General features: G+C 36.5%; 2 protein-coding genes across 2 annotated transcripts in view; both read left to right on the top strand.

The window, feature by feature from the left end:
* Positions 1 to 780: 780 nt before the first annotated feature.
* Positions 781 to 13,739, top strand: part of LOC132176600 (uncharacterized) — a 43,574-nt gene continuing 30,615 nt past the window's right edge. The window contains 15 exon segments of the mRNA XM_088512954.1: positions 781 to 900; positions 1,790 to 2,314; positions 3,027 to 4,079; positions 5,080 to 5,220; positions 5,309 to 5,636; positions 5,772 to 6,027; positions 6,120 to 6,336; positions 6,474 to 6,847; positions 6,974 to 7,358; positions 7,389 to 7,507; positions 7,798 to 8,995; positions 9,424 to 9,774; positions 9,992 to 10,229; positions 11,255 to 13,497; positions 13,588 to 13,724. Coding sequence (XP_088369080.1) covers positions 781 to 900; positions 1,790 to 2,314; positions 3,027 to 4,079; positions 5,080 to 5,220; positions 5,309 to 5,636; positions 5,772 to 6,027; positions 6,120 to 6,336; positions 6,474 to 6,847; positions 6,974 to 7,358; positions 7,389 to 7,507; positions 7,798 to 8,995; positions 9,424 to 9,774; positions 9,992 to 10,229; positions 11,255 to 13,497; positions 13,588 to 13,724 — 7,685 coding nt within the window.
* The window catches only part of LOC132176609 (uncharacterized), a 38,625-nt gene continuing 25,749 nt past the window's right edge, over positions 864 to 13,739 (top strand). The window contains exon 1 of the mRNA XM_088512976.1: positions 864 to 900. The gene's annotated coding sequence lies outside the window, so the exon portion shown is untranslated. The remainder of the gene's footprint in view (positions 901 to 13,739) is intronic.

Below are 13,739 nucleotides of genomic sequence, written 5' to 3'. Positions count from 1 at the left end.
AAAAAAAATGCACAATTTTTTTTTTTTTGTTTTACATTTTCGTACAAAGAGAAAGTGAAGTGGAGGAAGATTTGAACTAGTTACCTCTGCTTCATGAAACATGATCTCCAACCGATTAAACTACTTTTGAAATTTACTTAAAATACTCACAAATATTCAAACTGTAATTTACCGTTGCATTAAATCATAAAACTATTTTTCAAAAAAAAAAAAAAAAAGTAATCGCTCTTAAAAACATTTAGCCCAAATATTATATATATATATATAGCACCTCACGATCACTACGCAAAACGCTTCAAACAATTTCAACGCAAATTTGGTATGAATTTGAAGAAAATATAAAGAAATTTGATAAAATTTGAAGGAAAATGAGAAACCCTTAACCGGATGATGGTAAAGTAACATGTGTTTTTTCCTTTCCCGCCTACTAAAAATGTGGAAAATTTAATGAACAAAATGCCAAAAATATTAACTGCTAATGCATATATTTCATTTTTGCTTTTGATAATGCATGCTTGTATATACATTCATGGGTTCAAAGTTCTTTCCTTTCTACCTAAGAAATCTCATTCCTCTCTCCTACGTACTTGTTTTAAAGAACTTCTAAAGTTTCCTAGTGAATTGGAATTTGGGTGGTTTTTATTTTCTATTTTATTTTTTATTTTTTATTTTTAAATATAATCATTGATATTGCCTGCAGATGAGAAGAAGAAGAAGAAATATTGTGAGAAAGACATTTAAAGAGTGTTTCATCAAAAAAAAGATATTCAAAGAGTGGAAATGATGGAGGGGGAAAGTTCCAAGACAAAGAGAGGAGTTTTTAATGAACTTGGTTTCCTTGATGTTGTGCTTTCTTGGTCCCTTGAAGACATTTACGATGAAAACCTTTACAAGAACCAGGTTTGATTTAATCCAACGTTATTTTCCTTCTTTTGGTTTTGTTTATTGTTTAATGAGATTTTATTTCAACTTTTTGAATAATTTATAGCATTTAATATTAATTCCACGAAACATTGAGATGCTTATATACACAAAAGAAATTAAGAAAAAAAGAGTTCTACTTTTTGTTACCATTTCTATTCTTAACCCACTTTGCAAATTTGTGGACTTTTGTAGACCCTACGTAAGTCAATGGTAGATCTCATAAATTTAATGACTGATTTATTGTATTGGTAGGAGAATGTGAGCCAAATATAAAAAATTTATTGGCTCATATATATATATATATATATATATATATATATATATATGAGAGACAGAGACAGTGTCCATGCAGCTTGGCCGTCTCAAAGCTTCCATTTTGCGTGTCATTTTGTTCCCCTCAATACAATTTGTGGAAAAGGATGGTATCTCAGGAACTAGTTGTTTAGATTGCTTGTTATTTGGGTAGTCAAATGTGAAAGGGTTGTAATTTATGTGTCCGAACAGGTGTTCTGCCAGTCCAAAACTTATTTAAACGTTTAGAGCACTTGCTCGGATAAATACACCTTACAGGCACCCTCTCACAATTACAAGCAATATGAGCAGGCAATTGTGTTGTATCTCAATCCCAAGATAGCTACCAAGATTTTGGATTAAACTAAATGGTTAATAAAAAGTTCTTTTATTTGCTGAAGCTTTCGGACATCCTCTTATCTTTGGCTTAATTAGTCCTTGCTGCAACTACAACAAATTCAAGCTGGTTAACACTTTATCTTCTCTTAGTTGCATGTTTCATGTAGTTTAGCTTATTGACTTCCAATGGTTTTTTTGTCAGTTTTGAATTGAACCCTTGTTTGATTCTTTATAGGTAGAAAGTATTCCACAGTCATTTGAATCTGTTGAGCAGTATTTTGGGTCATACGTTTACCCTTTACTGGAAGAAACTCGTGCACAACTGCATTCAAGTATGGAGATTATATCAAACGCTCCTTTTGCTGAAGTAGCAATTGATAAGTCTAAGCCATATGGAAAGAATTTGTATGATGTAAAGATTGATTCCTGGAGAAACAGATTCAGTGCTCCTGGCAAGGAGCCCTACAAAACTCTCCCCGGAGATATATTTGTTTTAGCAGATGCTAAACCCGAGGATGTTTCTGATTTGCAAAGAGCAGGAAGGCATTGGAATTTTGTAACGATCACTCAAATCCAGGAGGATAATAGCACATGTTTTCAAGTCAAGATGTCGAAGGACAATGGAGTTGATGCTGGGGTCCAGAAGTCATTGTTTCTGATTTTCATGATAAATACGATCACTAATAAGAGAATATGGAATGCCTTGCACATGTCTGGGAATCTGGAGATTATCAAAAACGTTCTGAGCACTAATTCTTTGGTAAGTAATTCGAGGATAAATGTTGTAGCTTTAATATGAAAGAGTCTCCATTTATTTCAGTGTTACACTGAAGATAAAACTGTAGAGTCAAAGTTTAAAATAAGGACCTTGATTCTGATATTATGTTAAATCATCACTTCTCTCAAGAGCTTATGATAATAGAAAGAGCTGAAGATGTAAATTAATAGTATTCCCTCTAGTTATCACAATTGTATATTTAAAGTGTTGTGGATAGTTTAGTTTGAGTTTAGTATATATTTATAAAATGTCATACTCATGTATGACATTTTACTTATCTCAAGAGCTTATGATAATAGAAAGAGCTGAAGATGTAAATTAATAGTATTCCCTCTAGTTATCACAATTGTATATTTAAAGTGTTGTGGATAGTTTAGTTTGAGTTTAGTATATATTTATAAAATGTCATACTCATGTATGTTTTATGTATGAGTAATGCTATTTAGTAAACGGTTATACGACTGTCATACGACTTAATGACACTTGTAGAAAAAATAAAAATTAATAACCGATTTTCATTGTCACGTCATCCCAATTGTATGATAGTCGTATAACTGGCAACCAAATACCATTAGTTCGTATGTAAACAACAAGATAAATTTGTTTTGGGTTATTTGCACTCGTATTTGTTTTACTGACAGTAATTGTTGGGAACTTAGTTTGACTATTTTCTTTTTCTAATGTTGTACAACAGATTGAGGAAGATGGTGGCGGCCTATGTTGTGATCAGAAAGGTGGGAGATGGGATGAGAAATTTGTGACCAGTGTTACATCTAAACTGAATGAATCACAAACTGAAGCAGTTCTGGCATGTCTCCATAAGATACATTGCAACCACAAGGCAGCTGTGGAACTTATATGGGGTCCCCCGGGTACAGGTAAAACAAAAACCACCAGTGCACTGCTCTTTAGCCTTTTAAGAATGGGATTTAGGACTCTTACCTGTGCCCCAACGAATGCTGCAATCACAGCAGTGGCCTCTTGCACCCTAAAGCTGGTGAAAGAATCCTTTGAAACTGACAATGGGTTTGGTGCTTTGTTTTTCCCACTAGGAGATATTCTCTTATTTGGGAGTAAGGAGCGGCTGCAACTTGGTTCAGACATTGAAGAGATACATTTGGATTATCGGGTCAAAAGGCTTACAGAGTGCTTAGGACCTCTGACTGGTTGGAGGCATTGTTTTGATTCAATGATTCATCTTCTTGAAGACTGTGTTTCACAGTATAAAATATTCTTGGAGAGAGAACACAAGAATGAAAATGAAATAAAAAAGAAAGGTGGTAGCATTAGCAAGAGGAAGTGCAACTCATTTCTTGATTTTCTGAGGAAAAGATTTGTTTCTACTGCAACATCACTCAAAAATTGTGTTCTCATCTTTTGTACGCATTTACCAAAAACATACGTTCTGGAACAAAATCTCCAAAACATGGTCTCTCTTATTGGCCTGCTTGAGTCTTTTGAAACCTTGCTGTCTCAAGATAATGTGGAATCTGAAGTATTGGAGGAGCTTTTTTCAAGTTCAGAATTAGCTGCAGATATAGCTGAGTCATTTATGGATACGCCATTCCTGTTGTATGAAAGGAGAAGAGAATGCCTGTCTGTTTTAAGGACTCTTATCGGTTCGTTTAATAGACTTCACCTTCCAAACGGTATGAACAAACAGTCAATAGTGGAATATTGTCTTCAAACAGCTTCCTTACTTTTTTGCACTGCTTCAAGTTCTTCTAAGCTGCACTCAGTGGCAATGCCACTAGGGCTGTTAAGTGAGCGAAGCGTCTCGCGAGCAAGCTCGGGCTCGGCTCGCATAAGCTCGGCTCGTGCTCGACTCGAATATTAAATGAAGCACTTCATGAACACAAATCCTGGCTCGAATATTAAACGAAGCAAGCTCGGCTCGACTCGGCTAAGCTCGTGAACAGCTCGTATAAGCTCGAGTGTGTGTGTATATATATATATATATAAACTAAGTAATAGATAATTAATTATAAATCTCATAATTATTAAAACCTTAAAATTGCATTTATATTTAAGCGTTAGAGAATGAAAAATTCTAGACCCTTCGTGATGAAAGAGAGAGAGCAATCATTAAAAAGACCTCGATTCAATTAGAGCAGATCCAAATGAAAGGAAGAAGAATCAAGCAGAAACTATTGAGGGAGATTGCGAAAGGCATAAACTATTGATGAATCAAACAGACCCAAACACTATCACTACATGTCTGGTGAGTGAGAGTGAGAGAGTGGGAAATGAGAGTTCAGGTGAAAGATCCGTTGTGACTGGTGAGGGGGATTGAGAGAGAGACGTTAAAAAAATATTTTTTTGTAGGGGGCGTTGTCCCAATGCAGTCCCAATGCAACCTGTTAACTTGTCCCACATTGTTAAGAAAACATCAATCTCTAAGTTTGCTTATCTATAAAATGATGCATATCCTCTCTCTTTGAAACCAAATGCCTTGCTGTATTGACTCAGGCTCCATACTCGACTAGCTAGGCTAAGCAAATACTCATATGCAAACTAACTTCTTAAGTCGTTTAAGAGTACTTGAAATTAAAAAAAAAAAATTTAAACAAAAATATTAAATATAAGAGCCAGCTCGTGAGCTGGCTCGGCTCGACTTATTATTAGCTCGAGCTCGATTTTTTTGGCTCGCCCTTGAGCTCGACTCGAGCTCGAGCTCGAGTAAAATTTAAATGAGCCAAGCTTGAACAAGGGAAGCTCGCCCAAACTCGGCTCGTTTACACCCCTAAATGCCACTGAGCATTCTGGTTATTGATGAAGCTGCACAATTAAAGGAGTGCGAGTCAACCATACCATTGCAACTTCCGGGGTTAAGGCATGCTATTCTTGTTGGTGATGAGTACCAATTACCAGCAATTGTTGAAAGCAATGTATGTAAATGCTTTTGTTATCTTAGATATCCCTCTCTCTTTTTTCCTTTGAATATTCTTTCAAAACCTAATATGTTTCTTTTCACAGATTTCTAATGAAGCTGGCTTTGGGAGAAGTTTATTTGAGAGATTGAGCTCATTGGGTCACTCAAGGCAGCTTCTCAATGTACAGTACCGAATGCATCCATCTATAAATTTCTTCCCAAATTCAATTTTTTATTGCAAACAGATCTTAGATTCTCCAAATGTTAAAAGAAAAAGGCATGAAATGCACCATCTTTCCTGGCCAATGTTTGGTCCCTATTCTTTTATAAATATAGTAGATGGAAGAGAAGAGAAGGATGATGTTGGGCGTAGTAGGAGAAACATGGTTGAGGTTGCTGTTGTTATGAAAATACTGCTGCAATTATACAAAGGTTATTCAATTGAAGTATCATATTCTTTCCCTCTTTTGTCAAAATTTAAAAGGCTTCTGCTGCTGTATAGGAACTAGTGCTTAAAACTTCAATTAACTTTTTCTTTTCATCTTTTGTCTTTTGCTTTGAATACAGCTTGGGTTGGTTCAGAACAGAAACTCAGTGTTGGTGTTATATCTCCTTACGCTGCCCAAGTAGTTGCAATTCAAGAGAAACTTGGACAGAAGTATGATAACCTTGAAGGGTTTGTAGTGAAGGTTAAATCAGTTGATGGGTTCCAGGGTGGGGAAGAGGACATAATAATAATATCAACTGTAAGATCTAATAGTTGTGGATCAATTGGGTTCATATCGAATCCTCAGAGAACTAATGTTGCTCTTACAAGGGCTAGGTAATACTTATGCTAAACTCTTTTGATATGTTTCTTGTTGCTTCCATTTAACAAGTGTGGTGAATAATAATTGGCCATGTAATGCCTTTCAGGCACTGTCTATGGATTTTGGGGAATGAAAGAACGCTGTGTAATAGTGAATCTGTTTGGGAAGCCTTGGTCCTTGATGCTAAGAATCGTCAATGTTTCTTTAATGCTGATGAAGATCAGGATTTGAACAAAGCAATATTGGATGTGAAGAAAGAGTTTGAACAATTTGATGATTTGCTCAATGGGGATAGCATACTTTTCAGAAGTGCTAGGTGGAAGGTACTTGATGTTCATTTGTTTTACTTTTCATTCAAAATATTTATATATGTAACTTCCTTTAGTGCAAATTTTAATATTCTTGATTAAATTGGTTCTGTAGTCTTTCTTATTAAATCTTCTGTACTCAATATCAACAGGTTCTTTTCAGTGATAACTTTCTGAAATCATTTCAAAAACTGAAGTCTGTACAGACAAAGAAATCAGTAATACACCTTCTAGTTAAACTTTCGAGTGGCTGGAGGCCCAAGAAGAAGCGTGTAGATCCCATTTGTGGAGGTTCTTCACAGATTTTAAAGCACTTTAAGGTTGAAGGTCTTTATGTGGTTTCTGCAAATGACATAGTAAAAGATTGGAGTGACATGGTGAAGGAGATTAGGTACCATCAAGTTTTGAAGATCTGGGATATATTACCTTCGTGGGATATTCCAAAGTTAATAAAACGTCTTGAGAGTATGTTTGGAAAGTATACAGATGACTTTATTAATCACTGCAAAGAGATATGCCTGGAGGGGTATGTCTGTGCTTTTGCATGCTAGTAGATTTGTACGCTAAATTTTAAAACTTAAATGATGCCTTGTTTCGATCTTTTTACATTGTCTTAAACTTTTCTTTTTTTTTTTAATTGCTTTTTTCATAGGAATTTGGAAGTTCCGAAGACTTGGTCATGTTCTTATGATATTGTCAGGATTAAGAATCTTGATAGCAGTGAAAATGAGATCGATTTAAGTGGTTCTACTTCTAATGGAAGAAGTTATGTTGAGAATGCAAAGGTGAGTGAGAGTCTGATGCTGATGAAATTTTACTCCTTATCCTTAGGTGTAGTGGGCCACTTGCTTCCTAATCATGATGGTGGTGAATTGGATCTTCCATTCGAAGTAACTGATCAAGAGTTGGAGATTATCCTTTTTCCTAGAAGTACCTTTATACTTGGACGATCGGGTACTGGGAAAACAACTGTTTTGACTATGAAGTTATTTCAGAAAGAAAAATTGCACCATATGGCAAAAGACTTATTCTATGGAGTCAAGAGCGGTGGACTTGTGCATTGTCAGGAAAAAGAGGCTGAGGATACTATTTCAGAAAGAGAGGGAACCATACTACGCCAGCTTTTCGTGACAGTCAGTCATAAACTGTGTTTTGCAATCAAACAACATGTTTCTCACTTGAAAAGGTGTGTAGATTAGAGCGTACATGGGATATGGGAAGTGTAGATTATTCACATGAGAATGTTTTTGCGTACATTGGGATATAGGTATAAGAGCTTAGGGTAGCACATATGCAGGAAGTAAAATGTCTATCTTCTGTTGGTAAGAATCTAGAATATTAGGTTGTGCTTTTAGTTCCTCATGTGCATTGGTTGTTTTGTTTCATAATTATGATATCCACTTTTTGTTGCGTAAACGTTGTGTTTAATGTCTAATGATTAGCCTTTTTTAACATTTTTTTTTTTTTAACATGCAGCTCTGCCTGTGGTGGTAATTTTTCAGAAGGAAGCAGCTCAAATGATATTGATGATTTTGATGATGCAGCTCAAATCAAGGATGTCCCCGAAACTTTTGTTGATGTTCCCCACAAGGCATACCCTCTTGTCATTACATTTCACGATTTTCTTATAATGCTTGATGGAACTGTGGGTAATTCATACTTTGAAAGATTCCATGAAGTGAGGAAACACTCTCATGGTAAGGTACGTGGTGGATCAGTTGCCTTACAGACATTCATAAGAAAGAAAGAAGTTAATTATGAAAGGTTTAGTTCGTCATACTGGCCCCATTTCAATACCCAACTGACTAAGATGCTTGACTCTTCAAGAGTTTTCACTGAGATTATTTCTCATATAAAAGGTGGCCCACAAGCTCTAGAGGCAGGTAATGGTAAACTCAGCGGTGAAGACTATGTTTTACTATCAGAGAGCCGAGTGTCCAGTTTAAATAGACATGAGAGAGAGATAATATATAAAGTCTTTCAAAATTATGAAAAAATGAAGGTTATAAATGGTGAGTTTGATATGGCTGATCTTGTAATTGATCTTCATCGTCGATTGAGAGTTCAAAGATATGCGGGTGATGAAATTGACTTTGTATATGTTGATGAGGTGCAGGATCTCACATTGAGCCAAATTGCACTATTCAAATATATCTGCAAAAATGTAGAAGAAGGTTTTGTTTTCTCTGGTGACACAGCACAGACAATTGCGAGGGGAATCGATTTTAGATTCCAGGATATTCGATCTCTGTTCTACACAAAGTTTCTCTCGCAATCTAACAGCTGTAGACATGATAAAAGAAAAGAGAACGGGGAAATCTCAGATATTTTCCATTTGAGCCAGAATTTCCGTACTCATGATGGGGTTCTTAAACTATCACAGAGTGTTATTGAACTTCTATATCATTTCTTTCCTCAATCTATTGATGTTTTGCAGCCTGAGACTAGTCTTATATATGGTGAAGCTCCAATCTTGCTTGAATCAGGGAACAATCAAAACACAATCAGTAGTATTTTTGGAAATAGTGGAAAAGCTGGAAGGAGTTTTGTTGGCTTTGGTGCAGAGCAGGTAATATTGGTACGAGATGATCATGTTCGGAAGGAAATTGCCAAATATGTTGGGAAGGAAGCTCTTGTTCTAACTATTGTGGAGTGCAAGGGCCTTGAGTTTCAGGTGGTTATAATGCATAATTATTTATTCAATTTACTGGTTTATATCGAGGTGATTATCATGAGGAGTTTTCTTTTGCCTTGTTTGCTAATTTTTTTATGAATACAGCTATCGTTTTGAAAGGTCCTTTTTAATATGTTCAGATTCATCACCATTTTAAGCGAGATTGCATAATTCAAATCCTGGCTTTGTTATGTTTGCCTGATTCCAGTCTCAAAATACTTTCTCAAGTATATATATGGCAATTTTCTTGCAAAAGTTTAAAGTTTCAAGCTTGTCTAAACGCATTTTTGTTAGAGGTCTGTTGCTGTATCAGTAAATGAAAAAGTTAGACGTTAACGATGATCACTTTATTTGTTCAAAATGTATCTTTTTCAGAAGTTGTCATATTTTTCTACCTGTTTGTGACCCCCATATTGCTCTTGATGTAGGATGTATTGTTGTACAACTTTTTTGGCTCATCACCTCTGAAAAATCAGTGGAGGTTGATATATAAATATATGGAGGAACAAGATTTAGCCAACTCCACTTCTCTCTCTTTCCCAAGTTTCAATGATGCTAAACACCATGTCTTGTGCTCAGAACTGAAGCAACTTTATGTGGCTGTCACTCGTACGAGGCAGAGGTTGTGGATCTGTGAGAATGGAGAGGGATTCTGCAGACCTATGTTTGACTATTGGATGAAAAAGCGTCTTGTCCAAGTCGAACAGCTGGATGACTCACTTGCTCAGGCAATGCAAGTTGCCAGCTGCCCTGAGGAATGGAGGTTGCGGGGCATCAAGGTTAGTACTATATATTATGCCATTGATTTTGACCCTCTATTATTGAATCATATTTTGCTCCAGTTGTGAATGGAAAATATGAGGTTATTGCATAAAACAAATCCTGGTGAAGGAATAAGATTGTTCATTTTTTTTTTTAGATCGTTTCAAAAAATAAAAATAAAACTGTCTAAAACAATAATGGTGATGTCTGACTCTTTTATCTTTTTTCTTGCAGTTGTATCGTGAGTATAACTATGAAATGGCAACATTGTGCTTTGAGAGAGCTGGAGATACTTATTGGGAAAGAAGGTCTAAGGCTTCTGGCCTCCAAGCCTCTGCTGACCAAATGCGCCATTCAAATCCTAAAGCGGCAAACGTGATCCTTAAGGAGGCTGCTGACATATTTGAAACCATAGGCATGGTGGATTCTGCTGCCCAATGTTTCACTGATCTTGGGGAGTATGAGAGAGCAGGTATGCATTCGATTCTCTGACGTTGGTCAACTACAACTTGCCATCTTTCACGAAAATTTTGGTGTTATGGTTCTACTATAGCAACTATAACATTTTTATGGAACATAAACGTCGTCGTAAAAACTCAATCGGTCTCTCAATTGAGAGTTAAACCTTTTGTAATGTTGAAAGTTTTAATAAAATACAACTTGTATATGATAGATCTATGTTGGAATTCTGTGTCATGGCTGGATTTTATGAAAGAAATAAGTTGGGCGAGAGGGGCCATTGTCTGGTGCAATGGTAATGTCATGGGCTGCCAAGTGCAAGTGCACATTCCAGTGTGAATGGCTGCTTCATGAGAAAATGGTAGGACCACATCCAAACTACTCCCCAGGCCCCACTTAGATTGAACCAGCATTGAGTGATGTCAACTTCTTAGAAATAAGTTGGGGGAGGGGCGACCTTATAGTGGGAATGTATCAAACATTGTATAGCTTACTATTGCTGTTTGATCAAAATAAGTTGTTTCCGTAATGTGTTCTGATAATCCAGCAGGTATAACATGTGCAGGTTTTCTGACTTTAGAACATTGTTCAGAACTTACGTTGTTTGCAACTAGTTATTCCAGTCAGCAGCTTATAGGAACAGGCTGGATGTCTTGGAGCCTGGATGTCTTGTCCTACAGTTTTGGGTTTTTCTTCCACTTTAAAATGTGAAGTTCTGGAGTCTTTGTACTGTTTACTTTGGTCTCTTTTCCATTATTTATTGCAATCTTCCTAGAATCTCTTCTATAGTTTGTATCCAAAAATTGCCATGCGGTGTCTAGACTTTTTTTTTTAAAAAAAAAAAAAAAAAAAAAAAAATTTATCTCTGAATCTGGAGATAAATTGGTCCCTTGATGATGCCCAAAAAATTATCATGAATACTATTTTTATTTGTAGGTAACTTTTTTATGCTGTAGCTGAGGTGTCAAAATCTGAGTTAGTATTGGTTCCCGTCTGAGATTGGTAGATGACTTCAAACATTTCAACTTATTGTTTCAGGGAGGCTTTATTTGGAACAATGTGGTGAGTCTGAGCTGAAAAGAGCTGGGGAATGCTTTTCTCTAGCCGGATGCTATGAACTTGCAGCTGATGTGTATGCCAGGGGCTATTTTTTCTCAGACTGTTTGAAAGTTTGCACCAAAGGAAAATTATTTGACATGGGTTTTCAGTACATTAAGGATTGGAAACAACTTGCAACTACAGATTTTGGTGTGGTTATAATGGGAAATGAAATAGACAAAATTGAACTAGAGTTTCTAGAGAGTTGCGCTGACCAGAATAACTTGTCCACGATGAAAAATTATTTAAATGCAGCTCAGAGACATCAGAGTGTTGGTGGTGAAATAATATGTGCTCGAAAAATTCTAGATTCTCATCTGCATTCAAAGTCCTCCAAGTATGTATGGGTAGATAATTTTGTTTCCAATCTGATAAAACATTCGGAACAGAAGATCGCTACAAATCAGATTTCTTTAGAAACACTGGTTTGCTTTTGGAATCTTTGGAAAGATAAGATTGGAAACATTATTGAATTCCTCAGATGTCCTGAAACCCAAGCTGTTGAAGAATATGTTGATTTTTGCCTGATTTTCTTTGGAGTGCGGAAGCAGTTTCATAATGATAAAGTCATCTATGTTTTGCTCAACCCTGAAGCTGATTGGGTGAGACAGTTGGATCATAGATTCGTTCATCGGAATGGGAAGCTGGTTTCAATCAACTTTTACCAGTTTGTTTCAACTGCTCGAAGTTACTGGTGTTCAGAATTACTTTCTGTTGGTATGAAGGTTTTGGGCAGTGTTGAAGCCCTTTATGATTTATCATTAAAGAATTCCCTCTCCATGTTCTGCCAAAGCATATCTCTTACACGTATCCATGAGGTTGCAAAGTCTCTTTTGGAATCCAAGTATCTGGACCTAAGGGACCATGATAATAAGACATTGCGGCAATATGTTGAGCTTTCCACTAATATCTTTGGCTACATATTTCCTCTGGACTGGCAGATATCATTGGCAGAGAACATGTTTTCTTTGAGAGGAACTGAGGTTATGAAGAATTTACTAAAGCAAGTGATACATCAAAACATCAGCTCAACAGGTAGGCTGACGTATGGGCAAATTGGAAGAGTTGTAATGGTTATTCTTGGATTGGGTAAGCTTGACAATGATTTATTGAAGGAGATTTTTGATAGGTTTGATGGGATTCATGAGAATTCCTCCTGGAAAACCTTCATTCAAACTCTGTGTGGGGATATGGGATCAAAATTTCCACTTGGTACCGTGCCCAACAGTAGTAATGAATCGCCAAGAGCGTTATCCCTTCTGCTGACGCTCAAGGAAGCTTTGGTAAATACTTACAGGGCAGACTGGATGAATGAAGAGGACTATATGTCACCTGGTTGTTTTTTGCATCTTGTTGAGCACCTATTGATTTTGGCATCATGCTTTCAGGGTTACTTCATCACTTCAAAGTCTTCTTTTGCTGAATGGTTTATCTACCAAGAGGGAGGTACCAGCCCAGATTCCACTTCAGTGACTGAAGTGCAACCATTGCTTGGAAATATCTATGACTTTGTTGTCCATGAAGTTGTTATGCCGCTTATTAATGATAAGGAGGGTACAATGGAATGGATCGAAATGTCTAGAATAAATGCGAAAGGCTACTATCCACTGCTGGTGTTGAGATTGGTTGCGATAGTATGTTTGGCTCAGCTGAACTATGGCAATTATTCATATTTACTTTTTGATTTGCTTCATAGGAGCTATATTACTGAGCAACTTCCATCTGACTTTTATGATGTCCTTGGGAGAAGATTGGACCATTTCAACAATGTAAATGTGATTGCTGAAGCATTTAAAAAAATTAACAATCGTCTTGTAATTGTGAGTTTGGGAAAAACTTGTTCACAATTTCTATGTCCTGATGCCATTTTTGTGGACATGACGGTAAAACAGTGCAGGGAGGACATTGTAAGAGTCTTGTTTCCAAAGACAGTCAAAGCCTTGCAAGGTCAAACTGGAATTATTCAAGTGGAAACAACTAATTCTTGCACTGAAGTTCTTTCTTCAGGCAATGATGATCAGGAGGGTTATGAACTTGTACCTTCAAACTTTGTTTTGTACAACATAAATGGAAGCAAGCTGCCAATGAATTGTAGTTACTTTTGGGAAATGCTTGAAGCATTGAAGTCATTGGAGAATGGTAGAGATCCAAAGAGCTTTTTTCCCAATGCTCAGGTAATCAAGGTAATGCCAAATTGCTTCACATTATTTTCGACTTTAGTGAAAAGCATATGGACATGAGATCCATACTGAATTTTCCTGTGTAAATATCAGGTGGATGTGGACAAAAGTATTCTCCTTGTGAGTACAAGCCTTCAGAACACTATTTACCATGATGATGAAAGCCTATTGCAGGAAGTAGCCCGCATGCTTGATGAACTGAAGCTACTTTCTGCTGCTTTGGGTGTGCGGTAAGTATAATGGAG

The sequence above is a fragment of the Corylus avellana genome, chromosome 2, assembly GCF_965113065.1.
Source record: "Corylus avellana chromosome 2, dhCorAvel1.hap1.2, whole genome shotgun sequence".
NCBI lineage: Eukaryota > Viridiplantae > Streptophyta > Magnoliopsida > Fagales > Betulaceae > Corylus > Corylus avellana.
Note: the sequence above shows the minus strand (reverse complement) of the source record. Positions and strands in the feature narration are given on the sequence as shown.